At 47.6% G+C, this 19,521-nt stretch overlaps 2 protein-coding genes across 2 annotated transcripts in view; both read left to right on the forward strand.

Moving 5' to 3' along the window:
- ABCB6 (ATP binding cassette subfamily B member 6 (LAN blood group)) overlaps nucleotides 1–1,097 on the forward strand; it is a 139,735-nt gene extending 138,638 nt beyond the window's left edge. Inside the window, exon 20 of the mRNA XM_075512271.1 lies at nucleotides 1,081–1,097. The gene's annotated coding sequence lies outside the window, so the exon portion shown is untranslated. The remainder of the gene's footprint in view (nucleotides 1–1,080) is intronic.
- Nucleotides 1–19,521, forward strand: part of CFAP65 (cilia and flagella associated protein 65) — a 31,769-nt gene that overhangs the window by 4,359 nt on the left and 7,889 nt on the right. Inside the window, exons 5-22 of the mRNA XM_075511232.1 lie at nucleotides 45–244; nucleotides 901–1,046; nucleotides 2,163–2,385; nucleotides 2,731–2,996; nucleotides 3,494–3,694; nucleotides 4,130–4,492; nucleotides 5,518–5,655; nucleotides 6,465–6,710; nucleotides 7,131–7,355; nucleotides 8,033–8,185; nucleotides 9,092–9,257; nucleotides 10,543–10,671; nucleotides 11,559–11,784; nucleotides 12,595–12,723; nucleotides 13,044–13,220; nucleotides 13,902–13,968; nucleotides 17,867–17,977; nucleotides 18,779–18,970. Of these exons, the coding sequence (XP_075367347.1) occupies nucleotides 45–244; nucleotides 901–1,046; nucleotides 2,163–2,385; nucleotides 2,731–2,996; nucleotides 3,494–3,694; nucleotides 4,130–4,492; nucleotides 5,518–5,655; nucleotides 6,465–6,710; nucleotides 7,131–7,355; nucleotides 8,033–8,185; nucleotides 9,092–9,257; nucleotides 10,543–10,671; nucleotides 11,559–11,784; nucleotides 12,595–12,723; nucleotides 13,044–13,220; nucleotides 13,902–13,968; nucleotides 17,867–17,977; nucleotides 18,779–18,970 (3,358 nt within the window). The remainder of the gene's footprint in view (nucleotides 1–44; nucleotides 245–900; nucleotides 1,047–2,162; nucleotides 2,386–2,730; nucleotides 2,997–3,493; nucleotides 3,695–4,129; nucleotides 4,493–5,517; nucleotides 5,656–6,464; nucleotides 6,711–7,130; nucleotides 7,356–8,032; nucleotides 8,186–9,091; nucleotides 9,258–10,542; nucleotides 10,672–11,558; nucleotides 11,785–12,594; nucleotides 12,724–13,043; nucleotides 13,221–13,901; nucleotides 13,969–17,866; nucleotides 17,978–18,778; nucleotides 18,971–19,521) is intronic.

Below are 19,521 nucleotides of genomic sequence, written 5' to 3' on the forward strand. Positions count from 1 at the left end.
CAAAGGATCCGTTCATCTACTTAAAACGTATCTCCATTTCCTAGTGATCTTGTTACTGTGTTTGCCTGGGAGACACCAAGCCCTTTCTACATGATTCCTGACTGCGGCATGCTGAACCCAGGTGCTGAGTGCATGGTCAAGGTGGTCTTCCAACCCAAGGTGGCTGTGGCCTACGATGTGGCAGCAACATGCTGGTTTGGAGGTGAAGAGAAACAAAAGAAGATTATCCAGCTAAAAGCCCTGGGTGAGTCTATCTTGCATTTAACACTGAAAGAAATGTGTATCATCCCTAACTGTGGAATAGCATTCCACAGGGAGGCTATGCCACAGTTGGCTCAAGCCACTGATGAGCAAGTGAAGCCCATGGTTTGAAAGTGGCCTGTGAAATTCTCTGATATACTATTGTCAATTTGGAAGTGTGGATCTGAAGAGGCAGTAGAGATAGTGGGGCATGGTTTGGCCAAACTGGCATTTCTGGAGCCTGCTTAAGCTGACAGAGGGGAAGAAATGAGATGAGTTCATTGGCACAATGCAAAAACCTCCAGAAACTCCTGGTCTTGTCTGCACTCAGTCTCTTCTGTCTGTCCCTGCTAGACAGAGAGCCAGAGTGAAATTTCTAAAGCTTTCTGGATGCAAGCTAGAATAAGCAATGGTTTCATTAGCAAGTCCTTGCCTGAAGTGCCTTATATGGCTGCTGACAAACCAAAGGTGTGACTCTGAGTTTAGTAAATTAGGGCTAGAAGGGAGCTTATTTGGTTCAAAGCAGGGCTGACTTTGAAGGTAGCTCCAATGTCAGAGTTACCTGAGGTTGTTCAGAGGCTTGTCCAGTTGAGCGTTGAATATCCAAGGATGGAGATTCCACCTCTCTTTCTTAACCCAGTATATAATTCCCTTTAACAGCCAAATATCCCTACCTGCGGGTGAATGTGACAGAGGAAGACTATGAAGGTGTACAGCCTGAGAAGTTTCGGGATGTGCTGTGCTTTGGATCAGTGCCAGTGGGGACAACTGTGGAGAAGTGTGTAGAAATCTTCAACATGTCCATGGTATGTGGAGAAAGAGACTACTTCTTGTGAGAAGTTGGCATGCTGGCATGTTTCCCTGGGGTATGTGGTCTTGAGTATCTCCCTTAATGCTGTGAAAATAACCCAAGTAGGAGTGTGAATAAAACAGAGATGATGAGCCTTCCCCTACCAACCAGGCCATTCACCCTTGCCTTCCAGGTACAGTGCTAGAAACTTATCCATTTGCAGCATGGTATGGCAGTTCCTGCGTGCTTCCCACTGCACTTGGTCCAGATCAAGCAGCCACTGTTGTCCTTCACATCTTGCAGCTCTCCTGCTCACCTGGACAAGCCCATCAGTCCTGTGTGGCAGTTGTGGTAGTCTCAAATTGGCATGCATGTATCCCAGGCAGCTGATGGATCTTCTGGTGTGCTGCTTCTCAGTGGTCTGCAACCTGGTGAATTGCTCTCAAAGTGAAGTGGGCTGCATTTGAGCACCTTGTTCTCTTTGCCAGCTCAGCCCATCACAGCCTCATTAAAAGCTGGAGGTACTCAGAGGCTGCTGACATGGATGACAGCAGTGCTAGCTCGTCCACAGGCTCCCCAGCTTGGGAGTGGCAAAGACATATTCATTTGTTGTACTCTTATTATTCATACTGCAGTGGTGCTCAGCATCCCCAGGCAAGGATTAGGACCTTCTTTAAGGTGTTTGAGGAAGGTGTCAGAACATCAGTCTTGTTTTTTGTGAAAAGAAAATCCCCAGACAAAGTGGGACTGTGGATGGAAGGAAATAAGTTATCTGCCTGCCTGTCCTCCTGGTTACAGCAGTCACTTAGGCTACTTTGGCCCTTGGGGACACCTGGAGCAATCCTCCCCCTACCAGGAGGGGAGACTCCAACCCCAGAGATCACCAGGACATTTTGCTGCAGTCCACTGACTTCTGAGCATATGGTGGGACCTTGCTGCTGGCAGTGCTCCAGCAGGACAGGGTTGCAGAGGTTTGCCCAGCATTTCTGAGCTGGGCTGCAGTAGCCTTGGTGTTCTTTGTGGTGTTCAGCTCTGCTGAAAACTGCAGTTCTTCACGGATTAGTGTCCTGTATTCAGAGCCATTCTGGCTCCTGTTGGCTCCTTTGTTAACCTATTTATTTTCTGCTTCCAGGTAGATGCACCATGTAGGATAGAAAGAGCAAAAGACCCTCTGCTTCGAGATCATGTTTTCTCCTGTGATGTGTCCCATGGCGTTGTCCCTGCCAAAGGGAAGCTGGTCTTGTGCATACGATTTCAGCCGCAGACAGTAGGAGAGCACAGTACTGACTATTTCACTATCATATCTGCTGGATGCCTCCTGCAGACTGTCCTGAAGGTGGTTGGCTCATGTAAAGGTACCAGAGTGAAAGCCTTCCCTGTTTCTCCCTGTCTTCTTCTTAGCACTGCAGGGGAAGGGCAAGTGCTTGGGGAAGGACTAGGGACTGTCACAGCCCTCAGTCCTATACTCACCTTCTGCTGGGATCCAGGCTGTCCCCAGTGCACCGTTTGGTGTTTATACTTGCTTGAGACAGATGTGAGACTGTTGGAAGCGAATGTCCAGCTGTTTGCTAGGACTGGTGGGTTTGCTGATGGGGTGATTCTGGTTTGGGAAGATCAGTTAAGTGCAGCAGTGGCTAGTGACATGTAGACAGAAACAGCTATGACAGGTCCAGGATCTGTCTTGTGTGTTGTTGTGCTAGGTCCTTTGGTGTCCCTGCACCAATATTCTGTGGACTTTGACTGGATCAATCTTGGGGAAAGTTTGGTGCAGATGCTGAAAATCAGCAACATCTCAGATGTCCCAGCCTATTACCAGTTTGATATTGATGGCAGAGGGAGTGTCTTCTCCTTGGATCGTCCCTGTGGAGTCTTGGAGGGCACAACAACACTGGCACTGAAGGTGACCTTTCGACCTACTCACCCCATCAGCTATCACCGCAGAGTGGTGTGCCTTGTCCACCATCAGGTATGAGAGGCAAAGGGTGGCTTGCCACTGCAATAGCTCAGAGGGCTCTTCCAATGTAACCCACCAGGGCTGGCTTATCTCATGTAGTAGCCCCTGGAAATCTCTTCTCACTGCATTTCCATAGATACCTGTCCTGGGCTCTTGCTGAGCAGAATCCCCATGGTGCTGGTTCCTATCAGCAGTAGAGGGCTGATGTGGACAGACAGTCAGTAATGCCTACGGGTGGGGTGAGGTGCAGCCTCAGTGGCTCCTGTCCATTTAGGTCTCTGAGTTAAATTTAGCTGCACAGCTGTGCACTGAGTGCCTTCAACTTTCACTCTACTTTCAAGAAAGTTCTTGGGCCACATCAAGATGTAAAGTAAGCGGCAGTCTAACATTGCAGATGCTAAGCCTTTCCTAGGCATGGTTTTGGAAGTGAGGTACTAGGATGGTGTAACACTCAAAGCAATCACAGACGGGTAGTTTATTTCTTATAATCCTCTCTGCTGTTTCCTCAGGAACCCATGTATGTGGACTTTTTTGGTACCTGCCATTCAGACACAGCTAAGCCAGCCATCCTTCAGGCAAAACACCTCTCCTGGTACCGAACCAACATGGTGAGGGGACTGACCCTCTACCCTCCTGATATCCTGAGTGTGATGCTGAAGGATGGGAAGTTGCAGATGGATGAAAAAGGAGCCCTCATGCTGCCCACCGAGGTATGAGCTGCCCTCCCTGGAATCTAAGATACTCCCATGCTGTTCTCTGCAGATGTTTGGCTTCTGTTGCACAGGCCAGACAGCTCTAAGAAGGACTTGCAGGTGCCAGACTGATTTCTTTAGTATCTCTGCTGTTAATGTTCCCAGCACACACCAACACTGTCTGCGTCATTTGGGTCTTACCCAAGCTCAGCCGCTAAGCCACTTTCTGGCTTTAACTCAATCACAGGGTCTTCTTTTGTTTCATGTAGCTTCAGATTGAGGACTGGCTTACAAACAGGAGCTTCCTTGAAGCCTAGACTTTGAGCTGTCCTGGGAACTGTTACTGAAGTGCATCTTGCATGCCCTCTTGCTTGTGAAGCAGCCAGGACTGTAGGGCCTGGTGTCTCCCACAGGCACACTTCCCCTGCTCACACTGAGATGTTTCCATCCTAGATCCCTCAGGACAAGCCTCCCAAGGAATACTCTGAAGCCAACTCCATGATTGAATATTTGTACGATGGTGTAAGCAGCGACCTGGCCTTGTTTCCCCCTCATGTTAGTGTCAACCCCAGGGAGTATGATTTTGGTTGCTGCGTGCCGCTCCACAAGGTAGAGCCACTTCCTCTCTGTGTGACCAACCACACCAAAGGAAAGATCACTGTTGCCTGGACTCCGAGCCACGGCAGTGCCTTCCGAGTGAGCCCTGAAATCTGCGACATCCCACCTTTGAAGTCTTCAGCCTTCCGTGTCCTTTTCCAGCCTGCTCAGCTCAACAGTCTCTATGCAGCAGAGCTGGAAGGTTTTGCTTTCTACAAGGTTAGTAGGAATTACTAGGACCAGTTTCCAGAGAGGGCCTGGCAAGAGACTGCAGGCTAAAGGCTTTTGGGAGAATTAAACTTCAAATGGAACCTTTTATTTTGAGTTTGGCAAACTGGCATCTTTACTAACTCCTTTGGCCGCTGCTTTGATACACTGGTGAGTTAAAATTTCTCCTTCACCTGTGTCCTGGCAAAGATAAATCAGCAAAGCAAGCCACAGCTCATGCATACAGACAGCTACACTTGGTCTTACCCCCACAGTGAATGTGAAGTAATGTACACCTCACTGAAGGAGGAATTACTGCACTATTAGCATAGATGGGAGCCCGGACAGGGATGGTTGTTGTGGCCTGGGTGATGGGCAGTAACTTGGTTTTTGTGTCTGGCCCTCCACAAGTAAAGATGCTGAGGGCAGTGTACATCACTGCAGCCTCTCCTCCCATGTGATGTGGGATTCATGTCACACAGGGCTGCAATTGCAGGAGTTTTAGCATCCAGAAACTTCCTGGTAGGTGAGAGAGATCTTCATTACGTTGTTGATTATTTTTCTTGCATTTTTTTTCCCTTCTAAGCCAGTGTGGAGGATATCTGGGAGTAACCTTAGAGCCAGGAGTTTCTTAGGCTCAGATAAAGGATAGATGATTATTTTCAGCGACTCACTGTTAAGTGCTAACTTTAGCATCTGCAAGTAACTCAAACTGCCTAGAGTGTCTGTAGACCCTCCTTCCCTAAGGCAACTCTTGTTGCAACTCTTGTCACAGAATAGCTTGGATAGGTCCTTCTGCTTGAAAGTCACTCCGTGGTCTTTTGAGTCTGAAATGTAGCTATTTAGGAAAGCAGCACTCATGTCCCTCATCTGGCACTGGTCAGTCCCAGATTGACTTTTTCCCTGAAAAAGTCAATTCCTCAGCCCTGGGGATGTCATTGAAACAAACTGCTGCTTGTGATGGTACATGCACTTGAAGGCATCTTGCCGCACTCCCTTCCTGCATGCACTCTGTTCTGTCCCTTGTGTGCCTGCAGGTGCTGAGACATTACAGCAACATCGAGGAGGATGCCACCATCTGTCCATCCTGGTGCCTGACTGTCAGGCTGAGAGCGCACACGTATGAAGCAGAACGGGAGCACTTCATCCCACAGTACATCCTGGATGTCCCCAAGGTGTGTAACTGGTTGATGTTTGGATCTTTGCAGAGATGCTCAGTGTTTACCTCTAAAGTCTTTACCTTGTCTCCCATTGCACCATCCTGAGATGTGGCTTAGGTGGTTTCTGATGGTGTGGAGACTCCTGCTTTGGTACGGAGGTAGGATGCTCTTTCTCTTGCATTAGCTTCCCAGCCTCCAGCATGTCAGGTTGCAGTGAGCATCTCATTAGCTCTGAGAGGAAAGCTGTTGGGATCTCCTTCCTTTCTGTTTAAGTGGACATAGGCACTGACAAGGGTGCTTAGTGCCCTCCCAGGAACCTCAGACACTCTGCATGCACTTAGGCAAATGGAGGGCAGCACACAGAATCCACACTTATGGAAGAGAAGTGGTTGCAAGGTAGAGTGGAATTTTCCCTGACTCTTCTTGCTGTTTCTGTAGCGCAAGAATGTATTGTTCCTATGAGATAAAGTGAGATCTGACCCTAGGAAGTAAAAATAGTCTTGAAAACCTCTTAGAAAATCTCCTCAGCTAGTTCAGGACACACAGCCTGTATCTGATATGCATGAGCTGGAGTATAATGGAAAGTAGCTTCATTGGTCCCATGAGCCTATGAAAGATAAGGGCCACTGTGGGAAGGGAAAAGACTGCAATTTGTATACCCTTGGGTGATTTCCTTTCTTTCCTTGAAGAGAAGCAGTTACAAAGTTCTCCACAGACACAGGATAGTGCTTGTTGGAACCTGGAATTCAACACAGTGAAAGCTGTTTCTTTAAGCTAGTTTTCTAAACCCAGTGCAAACAACCCTTCTTGCTTGTCTCCACCAGACTTTTCCTCCTGTGGCTCCTAACGCTGACACCTACTGCAGTATGCTGCTCTTGAACACAGGCACCTCTTTGATAACCTTCAGTGTGAACCAAGCTGCCTGTCCCTCTGTTTTGGTCAAGCCCTGCTCAGGACACGTCATTCCAGGAGGCCACCAGATTTTCTTTCTCTCCACTCACCCAATTAACACAGTCTTGCAGCAGCATGTCCTGCCTTTGCAGCTGAACTCTTATCCTGGATACACCAAGGTAGGGGGAGGGAAGTAGAAGATGGTGGGCAAAGTTTTGTTCCCTTGTAGTCTTCCCTTTTCACAGTGACTTGCATTGTGATCCCTGTTATCTCTCCTAATGGTTAGTTTGGATTTTTCCTTTTGGAAATAGGAATGAAAGAATATTTTCAACATTTAAGATGGGGTCAACACTGCAGATAGAAGGTGCTTGTGGTGCCAGATATCCTGTACCCCTTGTTCCCTTGGGTTTCCATCTCCTGGAATGCACTATACTATGCTCAGGCCCCTTCTTGACAGCACAACTAAAAGCCCTTCCCCTCCTTCTTCAGACCAGTTTGTTCTTGCTTCTCTCTTGGAAGGAGCAACATCTTTGCAAGGCCCCTCCAGAGGTAGCTGAGACTTCTAGCTAATGTCTGTTACTTTTCCCTTAATTCCACAGGAGATTGCTCTCCAGAGTTGTGGAGAGTCCCTTCTTTTGCTCTTAGAAGGTGATGGAAATCTATACTTTAAGCCTGTCTATATAGGGACCTCCTCTACACGAATGTATACCATAAAAAACTGCACAAGGCTACCCATGGTTTTCACATGGAAGATCCATCAGTCTGACAGCAAGATCCTGTCTGTCAGCCCCACTACAGGGATCCTCCAGCCCTATGAAGCCATGGTAAGTTCAAGTTCTACCAAAGTTGTATTTTGCTCTCTACAATACAGCTGTGGAGTATTTAGAGCAGAAATGTGAGGGGTGCCAATCATTTGGGCATTAATGACAAAGTTGAAGAATACCAGTCAGTGACTTAGTTTGGGTTGCTAGCCAGCATCTGCAGTCGTGCTGGTTCCTACAGCGTGGATTTGCCCAAACATGATTACATCCTCCCTGACTAGAGGACCAAATGGGTCTTAAACAGGCACTAGATAATGATAGCCTGGATGGGACTGGGCATTAACACAGCAGCAACTTTGTCATGCACCAGGAGATGTTAATAGACGGAGGACAAATGAGAGCACGAGAGGGTTTATGATGTTGTTCTTCTGTTCTCCCACCTGTAAATTCAGGTTCTAAGCTTCTACTGTATTCCCTGAGTGCTTTTTGAGAGTAGTGAGGACTAGCATATCTCCACGGCCTGGCTTTGAATATCTGAATGTGCATTCCCAATAAGGGCCTTTGATACAGGCAGAGATGGTGGAGGATTGAAGTGAGAGTGTCTCCAGAGCTGTCTGTAGAGGACTAGGTTAGCTGTAATGGAGGAAGGGGCTGTGCGTTGAATACAACCATTGTGGTGTATAGGCTTGGCTCTGGTCTGGAGCTCCTGTGAGTGCTCTCCTTCCCTCTTGTGATTTCAGGTTCAGGCGTGGACTTTTACTCCTGACAAGGAGACCAAGTATCTGCTGCGAGCTATGGTGTTTGTGAGGAGGAAAAGCCCAGACCCCATGTCTCCCAAAAGTGTCCATTACGCCTTACGAATTGTTGGAGAGGGGGTGCTGGGCACCATCAGGGTAAGGAACTGGGGCCCACTGCATAGCAGGAGGGGTACTAGGGTGAGATGGGGGTCTTGGGCTTCCCCTTTTTGCGCAATCTGTACTGGAGACAACCAATAAGGATTTACAACAAAATTCCCAGACATTGCTTTCGATGGAGATGACAGAGATGATTCTGGCAGCCTAACGGCAACAGCATGATGTAAATGTCCCACTAGTTCAAATGTGACCTGCCTGAATCCTCTGAGATCACTCTCAAATCCTCTGTTCCAGACTGAACTGAGCAAGCCATTTGGCTCCTTGTGACTCCCAGCTCTCTCCTCTCATTCTGTCTGCTCTCCTTCTCCATTTGTTCTGCTGTCAGTCTGATTTCTAAGTGTAGCAGACCTGACAAGTTGAGCGGCCACAATGTAGGTTTCCTCCTATTATCTGCAGATCTGTGCAGGCACCTTCTTTTTCAGGCAGGTTTCTTAAGGAATCAGAGCTAATAAAATAATATTTTGTACATCATTGTCAATCATGTTGGATGGATGGGTAGAAAGGTCTTAGAGGTCACTATAAATTGCATGCAAGTGGATGATTAGCCAAAAGAGAGGGGGACTCTTAATGCAGTCATGAAAGGACTGGCAGATCGAGCTCAGCCCTTGTGCCAAGTGCAGCTGGCCAGCTAGTGTCCTCACAGCCCCCATTGTGCTGCATCTTACCCATAACAGTAGGAGAAAGCATTTGGAGGATGCATTGAGCCCCTTACAGCCCTGTTAGAACATCTCCCAGGACATGCCAGGTCCTACACAAAGTAGGGAGCCCTTTGCACTGCACTGTGCATGCCAAGGGATCAGCATGTGGAGAGATAAGTGGTGGCTACACTCAACTGCTACACTCAACATGTAACAGTGACCTTTTCACAGCGGGTTTGAATTCCAGGCACAAAAGGAGCACCTGGACCTCGGAAATGTTCTGGTTGGTGACCTGCAAAGCTGCAGCATTGTACTGCTAAATGATGGGATCTGTTCTTTGAAGTACATCCTCAGCGTGGAACAAATGATCACTGGGCCTTGTGACCCTGAGGAGGTCCGCAGCGATCCACTGGGTACTGTAAGGAAATTAGCATGGGATGGGGCCTTGGCCTTCCCCTCTTTTCTGCAAAATCGTTGTAGCATGAACTCAGAGGTTGGGCTGCTTGCTGGCTAGATTGTATTGATTCTCTTAACTGCCTTAGGGTATCCATGTTTTATATGATAAAAGTATGCTTGAGAAGACGTGAGACAATCTCTGTGTGTGGGTACAGCAAAGCAGCTTGTTTTGTGCTGTGCAAGTGGTAGAAACATTTCATTGTCATGTCAACTTTGCAAAAATCTTTATCTGGAAACATAAGTAGCTTCCTGTTCCCATTGCTTAATCAAAAATCTCTGTGCTGTTCTTCTGCTCAAAGTTTATTTTTTGCACGCATGTGTGTAAATTTGAGCAAAATCAAAGCAGCAAGGGTTTTTCATTTACTAAGGGCAGAAGAAAATTATTTTCATGGGCTAGGAGACTGTTATATTTCAAACATCCATCTTGAAGCACATATAATTAAGTAGGACAAAATAGGGGAGTATCTCCAGAGAGAATTTCCACTGCATGAGCTCCCCTTACAATCCAGTGGTAAAGAGGCTACCCAGACCCTGGGGTGTAGAAACAAGACAGCCAGAGTCAGAGGGAGTTATGCCACCAAGCACAGCACTGGTAAATGGCAAGTATAATCCTGCGTTAGTGCTTGCACTTTGCAAAGGATGTGAAAGTGCTTTTGCATGGAGGTGCACAGGTGTGCAGAGGGCAGTTGTTGAAACAATGCAGGCAGGGTATGCATACTCTCACCCTGTGTATGAGTGTGATCTACATCATCTTATGTGTGTGCTGAAGGAAGAGATCCCTCAATGACTGAGAAATATCTGCTCCTTTGCTTAGGGATTTGCTACAGGTGACTCTTGTATCTTGCTGGAAAAAGCATAACCTGGAGCCTGATAATTGAAGTTAGACCAATTTGGACCTTGAAATAAGATGCAATTTCTCAGCAGAGAAGGGAGTTAAACAAAGGAGCTTCTCAGAAAAAATGGTGGAGTGCATCCCTTACCTGCCTTTCTAGAGGACTTCCTCTGGGGAAGTTCCCTGTTCTTTGCTGGCCAAAGGCAGGCTGGGCACTCCCAATGAGCTGCCTACAGTCGTAGTCTGGGAATCCCAACTTCAACACCTGAAGCTGGTCCTAACGATTAGGCACGGGGGTGGAGGCAGTGGCTTGAATGCAGGTAGGCTTGGGGAGCTCTGTGTGGAACACATATGTGGTATAAGAGAGATCAGTGATTCCAAGAGCTCATACCATCTCTTTTCTCCTACAGCTCTAGAGCTGGAACAGTCCAGAGGGACAGTCCCTGCAAGGTCAAAAGCTTTTGTCCGAATAACAGTCAGGCCAGCCCGTCGGCTGCATTACACCTGGTCGATCAAATACACTATTTGCACCCCCACAGGTGAGAGATGGGTATTTTGGGAAAATCATTCCCTTCCAACCAAGTAGACTGTGCCTTAACTGGCTCAGCTGCATGGTTCCCAGTGTATGAGTCCTGCCTGAGAAAATCCCTGTGCTGAGCAATTCACTAGAGCCAGATCCTGTGTGCTGTCTCCTTTTTGCTGCACCTTTTGGGGTTAGATATGATTGAGCCATAACAAACAGACAGGGAGAGCTCCAAGTTTCCTGCTGCTGTGCTCACAAGGTTCCCTGCTCCTCTGCATGATCATGGCTTTTTACAATGTGTCCTGAAACATATTCTGAGAGCTTCATGCAACCAGTCCTATGCAGCTAGGGTCCTTTTTGTAGATCTGGATTGGTCCCTGTATGAGAAAGAATGCAACTGAACTAGAAAAGGCATGGAGAGGGGCAACAGGGATGTTCAGAGGTGGGGAACAGTGTTTGTACAAGAAGAGACTAGTTAGAAAAGGAGTTTCCAGCTTGGAAAGTGGAGAATGGCAATGCCACATGAATGGTATGGAGAAGACAAGATATAAACAACTGTTTATGATTTTTCAGTGTGAAAACAAGGGGCACTTCATAAAATGACTAGGCTGTAGGCTTAAATCAAAAAAGGGGGTTTTCACATAGTGCAGAACCAAATTGTGTAAATAACACTGCTTAAAAGCACAACATTCATAGTCTTTTGGTGACTTCTAAATGCAGAAGTCAAGGTACAACTAGAAGTCAGTGGTTTAGAGGTTTTCAGAAGCTGCCAAATAAAAGACTGTGTGCAAGTCCTGTTCTTTCTTTCTTTGGTCTGGGTAGGGTTTCTCTCGATTTTGCAGTCCCAGACAGCTGCCCCTTAATGGTGCATGACTACTTTTTGGTGTTTCTTTCTCTCCCAAGCTACAGATCTTGCGAGCACAAAAGAGGAGCAGCAGCCTCTCTGCTGCATCGTAGCAACAGGCGTCTACCCAACTTTCTGCATCGCGGATGCCTGTTCAGCAGGGAGTGCCAGCGGTATCAGCAAGTTGCACCTCTGGAGGCTCTTTTCCTTGGACACACTGAATGAATACTTGGAGCGAGACCCGACTCCCAGTGAGCTCACCTACAGAGTTCCCACAAGACACAGGTGAGACGAGAAGGTGGCTCAGAGGATCTTTCAGTCCCTCGCATGAGCCAGACAGAGATGCTGTGGCCATTGGCTTGTTTTGCAGCTCAATGCTGTGTGGCGCTCTGTTATTCTATCCTAGCCCTTGCAGACAGTTGCTCACCTCTGTTTCCCTGCTTACCCTCCCTAGAGAGGAGCCACAGGAACAAAGAATAATTTAATTGCAATGGACCTCTAAAAGTCTCTGGTCTAACCCCTTGCTCAAAGCAGGGGCAACTAGATCAGGTTGCTCAGGTCCTTGTCCAGTTCAATGCTGAATATCTCCAAGGATAAAGAAACAACAGCTTGTCTGGGCATCTGATTCCAGTGTCTGACCACTTTCATGGTAAAAACTTTCTTTCCTAGTATCCAATTGGAATACCTTGTGTCACAACTTATACAGTTACCTTCCCTGAGCCCTTGCTTCATAAGCCTGAACAAACCCAGCTCTCTTAGTCGCTCCTTGTAAGTAATGCGCTCCAGCTCTCAACCATCTTGGTGGCCCTCTGCTGGACCTGCCCCAGTATGTCAGTACTGGGGAGCTGAAAACAGGCCTCAGCTAAGCAGGACTCTCAGAGCCTCCATGTATGCCACTCACTCTCATTAGGCATATATAAAAGATTGTTTGGATAAAATCCAAAGGCATTCCTTACACCCAAAAGGGCCAATCACATAAGGTCAGAGAAGAATTGTAAAGAAGAGAGACAGTGTAGAATGACCCTTTCCCCTGTCATGCCCTGCCAACCCTTCCTTCCGTCTCAATTTAATCTCTTCTTTCTCTCCTGTGACCAGCACATGCTTGATCCCTCCAGTGTACACCCCTCTCCTGCTGGATTTCAACTTTGGGGCTGCCCCGATAGGCTCAGAGCCTACCCTTGTGATGCTCCTGCTGGCAAACAAGGGTGTAGTGCCTGTGGAGTGGTAAGCAGTGCTTGCGGGAGCTCAGACTTCTTTCTGGGGTCTGTCTGGGGGTATGGAAATGCTCACAGGGGCTGTGAGACCTTTACAAATGAATAGGGTAGATTTTGTAAGTGCGGCTTGTGTTGTGGAGCTGCAACTGAGATCTGTTGGTGGGTCTGGGTGGGGGAGCAAGCAAGGAATGGCAGAGAGTTCTGCAGATCAGACCTGATGAAACGTAATGCGTCCACCAGCTGGGCTAAGCCTGGCTGGACTGAATACGCTGACCATGGCCCTGGGGAATTTTTGTGTCCCTGTTGCTGACCAGCTGACTGGTTCCCTAGGGCCTTCTTGTTTCCTTCTGATCAGAAGATGGACATGGAGCACTGGGCAGAGGATGCTGAGTTTAGCCCCCATGAGCTGCACCAGATGAGAATTCAGGATAACCAGCTCTTCAGTGTTTCCCCAAAGTCAGGGAAACTTCTTCCAGGACAGGAAGAATCTGTCCAGCTCTCACACAGGTGATGGCAACTACCTGTACCTCAGAGCCTCATGCTGCATGCCAGGACAGCACATAACATCAGAGTCCCCTGTGTTTCCATGCCAGATCCTTTCCCTTCACATGCCCCTTGCCCAGCAGAGATTGGGCAAGTAAAAAGTCCCTGAGTGTATCCACTTTCTGGACCCCGCAAAGCTTGTCTTCCTCAGGGGAATGTCGTTAAAGTCCTTTAACACTGCAGTGCAAAAGGCATTTAGCGTGACATGCTGGGGACACTGGTCTGCCTTGACCTGACAGTTAAGGAGATAAACAAGATGCTACACTTCCTGTGGTTTTGATTATTCAGTGATATTCTTATTTTTGTCAACAAGAGCTGTTAGCCCTTGTGTGCCTATGGAGGGCATGAAGAAAGTGGAACACCTCCCCTTTCACAGCAGACCTGATCTGAGAAGTACTGGCATTTCAAATGGCATTGGCCTAGAAACTTGGGTCCCTAAATTGGTGTATGACTAAAATCAACATTGCATCACTCGTTCCCACCCAAACACAACTGTCCCCCTCCCTCTCTCACTAGCCCTTATGCAACAGTGACTCTTTAGCTGGGAAGTGAATTGTCTCTAATGTACTGTGTGGCCCTGATTCTATCACCCTGGGCACAAGGTTGGTTTCTAATGTTTTCCTCTCTCTCCTCTTTTGCTGCTAGACATGATTTCATTGGCACTGATCGCCTTCCTGTCCTGCTGAAGGTTTCCTATGGCCATGAGATTCTGGTAAGATAGCAGGTATCTCTTGCTTCTGTCTGCAGAACAGCAGCAGGTAGGAACTGAATTACAAGGTGTTTTCCCCAGAAGCTGCATGGCGTGCAGGGGGCTGTGGCCTTCCCCTGGAATCTGCACTGGCTGGGCAGTAACACAGGGCCAAGCAGAGACATAAAACCAAATCCTGACAAGCTTGTCGTTCCAGCACAGTGTGATATGGCAGTGCACTGGCTAAACAGCCCTTGGATGTAGCATCTGCTGGTTTCCCCAGCAAGGGAATTTTTTTTAATTGTTATTATTAACCTTTGTATTTTACTAGTGGTGTTAGTGCAGAACTGCTTCTTCCTCCAAATCAACTCCAAGTCCAAAACAGCCCTCCTGGGTTTTACAGTCCCTGCATGCTTTCCACACTCAAGTGTATCTCATGGACAGGATTTCTGTGCTTGCTTCCCCTCATTTCATCTGCCTTACCATGAGTTCTTCCATGCAGTGATCCTGGAGTTCAGCACTGCAGCCCATCCTACTTCTCTCATATGCAGCTTTCCTGAATCTCTCCATCTTATCAGCTCTCTACACTCTTCAAAACCCCCTGGAATGTGCTTTTCTCCCAAAGTACCACCTGCACTGGCTTCAATTCGGGGACACACATGCTGGTACAGTGTTGGCAGAGCATCCTCCAGCTCTGGAGGTATGGAGGCAGCTGCTTCCCCAGGCCCAGAAGGTGCTCCCTGCGTTACTGGTTGGCTGTTCCTGCTGCAGCCCTGATGCCTTTGTCCGCCCACTTATTTCTCCTGCCAATGGTGGAGGAGCTTCCTACTCATTCTTCCTGCTTCACTGCTTGCTAAAGCATCCCAGAGCTGATCTGCGGTGTGTTTTCCCTGAGCATTTCCTCAGGCTTGGAACTAATTTCTCTCTCTCTCCCTCTCTCAAACTGTCAGTTAGAGTCAAAGTCACCTTGTGCTCTGCTGGGCACAGCTCACGCCTGGCTGAGCCTTCTTGTCTGTCTCTGAAGTTTCCTATGAGACCATTGTGTTCACACATCTCTTTTATTTTTCTTTTCTTTCAGGACTGTTGTCAGCTGAAAATCCAACCCTTTGACCAAGCTGTTCAAACAGTGGCTTAACTGTGCCTTCCCTCAAAGCCCTTGGACAGGCTCCCTGTGCTCTGCCTGCCCAGCACAATCCTGAGAGTGGATGTGAGCATTTCATCAGCTGGCCAGTGAGGGAATAAGGCTTTGGAGTACCAGCAGCCTATAAGGCACACATCCTCTCTTGCCACATAGCCAGTGGCTTTGGTGGCTACCAGAGGCCACCACCCTACCTCATGCTGTCACTGCAGAAGCGGCTGAAAAAGCATGAGAGGTCCTGGGGATGATAAAAGACCCCTGGGTGTATTGGAGCTCTGGCAATAGGAGGCCAATCCAGAGACCTGGAGCAGTGCAGGTGGTCACAACCTGCAGGGATGCACAGTGCCAGTACTGAACTGCTAATATCAGAAAGTAGAAATGGAAGAGGCTCCTCCTTCTGCAGAGAGGGCAGTTGAGGGGCTGAAAAGAGTGTGCCTTCATTCCTTTCAGTCATGACAAGAAAAGTGCATAGCTGCCAGCGCCCATGGCAGAGACTGCTCTAAGCATGCTCACATGCCAGAGTTCAACAGATCCTCACCTGGCAAGCCGGTGAAATGTGCAGAACATATGCTAACCTTAAGGGAAGCAAATGCCGTAATGTCACCCCAAAAGTTAAGCTTTGGAAATTTGAGATCGCAACAATAAGCAGAGGTGGAGACCATAGGACTGGGGTATTGCCTGGTTATTTTGTCAAATTCCAAATTGCCTGGCTTCAGAGTGGTGATGTTAGCCAGCTACAAGCCAATGCATGATTTTTTGGGGATCCAAACTTACCTCTGCGATGGCTGTACCCATGTGGACAGATTTTTACTTCCCACTCCTCTGCTTCCCCAACAGAGTCTGTCTGCTTCATCTTCAGGAGGAGCTCCCTCTCCTTCCCCACTCAGTGGCCACCTTTCAGTCCTGAGGTGACTGGATTTATAGGTGCTCTGAAGGACCCAAACTGATTTCCCATTGGCAATTTCTTCTGACTGCAGGACGAAACTTCTGTAGACTCGTGTGTTACCCACTCCCTTGTGCAGGAGGGAAATGGGGCCTCCCGCTGCCTAATGCTCTCACAGGTTGTCCTTTGCCTCGTTGCCATAGCCTGCCTGTAAGAGTGCAGCTGTGACCTTGTACTCAGAGCTCCAGGATAGTTTCGCCAGGCAGAATCTGCAGCCCTCAGCAGTTTTAGTAGGAAAGGCCCAGCCGGCTGCAGGTGTTGCAGGATGAGGTAGGCTGGTTCCCAGAACTCGCTGGAAAGAAGGGCTGGATGCCAGGGACAATCCCTGAGCACACAGGATCCATAAACTGGAAGTGTTTGCACTTTGCTTCATAGCTGCTAATTAGGTATTATGAGATGTCACCTGCAGCATGTGTTCTCCAGGCAGCTCTCCTCCCTGGGGAATCTGGTGTCTCTCTCCCCTCTCATGCTCTAGGTCGTTGCTGTGGGACGAAGTCTGTGCACTCTGGAAGAAGAACTGATTGCATCAGGTCTTCGCTTTTCTCCATTTGTCTCCCTGCTAGTAACTGCTAGTCCTCTAAATGTCACATCCCGTGTCTATGGAAACTGATGACAGTTTTTCCTTTGCAGTTGTGGTCTGGTGGAATCCAAGCTGGCTTTTTGACTCAAGTAATATAAATGGGTGTTTCACTCCCAAAGCTCAGGAAGGTTCCTGTCTTTTTCCCTTGCAGTTTGAAAGTGTCAGCTCTTGTCCTCCTCCTATTTTGCATTGCATCTGGCTTGCTGAGGCCCTCAGGAAGCTGAATGCTCTCATGTACTGCTTTGAAAAGATTCCATGTGGGACTTTGTTAGTATTGTATTTCTAGTCTTCTCTCCCTCCTCCCCTTGTTTATGGAGCTGAACTGGAATGGGTTGTTTTGGAGGAATCAGCATTCTCTGCTCTTGTTTAAGCAGCTGATACAGTATCTCCTGCAGGTGTCTGTCCAAGGCATCCACCTGCCATTGCAAACATCCTTTCCATCTTCTGCATATGCACTTGAAAAATAGCCATACTTTAGGCTTAGCTAATTGTGAATTGCAGCAACTTAGCTCCCTTTGGCCCATGCAGAGACGTTACTAGCTCTGTGACTGCTTTACAACCTCTGTCTCTAGGTAGACAGCTCAGGGGTGCTTTGGGGTGATCCTGCAGGAAATCCTGCATCATGACTCATCTCCAGCTTGATTGCAGTTTTCTCAAAATGCAGAATCCTGTGTCTCTTCCTTCCATGAAATAGCTCTATAAATCTCTCTGCTTTGCTTGAAGTGCCTGGTGGCTGCTTTGCTAACAGGATAATGTTCATCATTACTTGATCACTTAAAATTCAGCTGGGGTCTTCTTGCAGTTTTTGGACTGTTAGACACATTCTTGGAGCAGGATGTCCTCCAGGGTGAGGACATCCAGATGGTCCTTTCCAAGAGCAGGCCACTACTTACCTAAAATCCTGTCTTTCTAAGGGATCTGGCTGTCTCAGGTGCACACTCTCCTATGTACAGTCCGGACACTCATTCATGGAGAATTTCTACCATATACTTGCAAAGAGAAGCACTGAGGCTGGTGCCTGACATAGCAGGGAGAAAAGTACCTCTCTGAAACAAGATGCAAACCTTTCAGAGAAGAGCCAACAGCTGAGTAGGCTCTCCATCTCCTTGCTTTTTTCTTAGCACACACTGTCCTGATACTACCAACTTAAATCTGTAACTGTGTTGCCCTCAGCTTGCAAAGTCCTTCAGGGTCCTTGTGCAGTTGTCAGTGATGAGGCCAAGGCCCTGTGAGAAAATGACTGCATTTCTTTCCACTGTAGCTGAACTTCAGCGGCGTGACAGTGGAACAGGACCAGCGGTACGTTCATTTTGCATCCACTAAGCACCTCTTCACACCCATCGCCATTGGGACCTCCCACCCCCCCACACAGGTGAGCATCCCGGGGCCAAACCCAGCAGCAGTGGAGAGAAGGAGCTAGTGCTACTGTGTCCCAAGGACAGGCAGTGCCTGAGGCATTTCCCAGGAAACAGAACGGCCTCCACAGGAAAGCATCACAGCAGAACTTTGAGACTAGTACTAGGCAGAGTCTGGAAATGGCTGCTGGGATGGCAGCAGGGAAAGTACCTCTCACCATCTCCAGTTTGACAAGATTTGGCACTCACTCTAGCCAGAATGCTTATGAATGCTTATGCTTATGGTATGTTGGGCTGCTCCGCTATTCTCTTGCATTGGATCCAAGTGAAGACTTGTCTATCTGCTCCAGGCACTCTGGAAATAAATCCTAATTAGTTTTTTAGTAAATTAATTAAACTTCCTTAAACACTTATTCAGCAAAAAAGGCAGCTTTGATTCTGTTCTGCCTAATTTACTTGGGAAATGAACAAGTCTGAATTGAATTAAGATCACTTTAATACGAGTGTTTTTGCATTTCAAGTAATCCGCTTTACAGGGATCCCTTTAGCTAATTTGTGTTAATTTTCTCCTAGACTGAATTTGCAGGGCACCACTTGGAGAGGCACTGTAGTTATCAGTGTACATATGCCATGATAAACCTTCAGCATAGTCTCCTATCAGAGCCTCCGTGATAATCCTGACACTATGAGGTCTCCTCATTCTTGGGAGACAAGCTGACTAATTAATTATTAATGCTTATCAGAGTCCTCTGGGGAAGTGTTAACTAGTTTAACTTGTGCATGGTATAATAAGCATTGCTCTCTCTGACTCACTTCAGATTTATGAACTCTACAATGGCGGCTCCATGCCTGTGATGTTTGAGGTTCAGCTGGACAGCATTGTGAGGACCCAGGAGGAGAATTTTCAGCATCCTGTGTTTGTCTGCCTAACTCCTAGAGGAGAAATTCCTCCTGGCACAACAGGCCACATTGAGTGGATCTTCTCACCACTGGAAGCCAGAATGTACTTGGTAAGACCCTCCTCATGACTGCCAGAAACAGGGTTTTTCTCTGTTGTTGTGTGCCTAAAATTCTTTAGACCTCTTATTGATGGTTGGTCCATGTCATGCTACAGCTGAATTTAAGCTCCATTCCTCCAAGAAGCAGAGAGTCTTGAGAGCAAATGAGTGGCTGGTCTGGTCAGGAAATGGAGCAGATAAATTATCTCATAAATTTCTTCTTCCTAAAGAACACATTTCTTCCACAACCAGAGTCATCCCAATATGTATTTCTCAAGGATCAAACAGTGACCAAGGGTATAAACAGTATCTGATCAGATTTTTGTTTCATTGTTGGCCTCCAGTAACTCCCACCAAAGAGACTGAAGCCAGGGTCTTTTATCGTTGCAGTGTACACTGCTGCAGCCCTCTGGAAACAGCCTTCCCAAACACCCCTGTCCTAGGCTGTAGCAGGCAGGGCCACAGCTGGAGCACTACTTATTGCCCCACTCTGTGGCAGATGCATGGAAAAATAAATAAATTGAATTTTAAAACTCCAACTTTTGCTCCAAGAAGGAGTCCCT

Source organism: Mycteria americana, chromosome 9 (genome assembly GCF_035582795.1).
Source record: "Mycteria americana isolate JAX WOST 10 ecotype Jacksonville Zoo and Gardens chromosome 9, USCA_MyAme_1.0, whole genome shotgun sequence".
In the NCBI taxonomy this organism is placed as follows: domain Eukaryota; kingdom Metazoa; phylum Chordata; class Aves; order Ciconiiformes; family Ciconiidae; genus Mycteria; species Mycteria americana.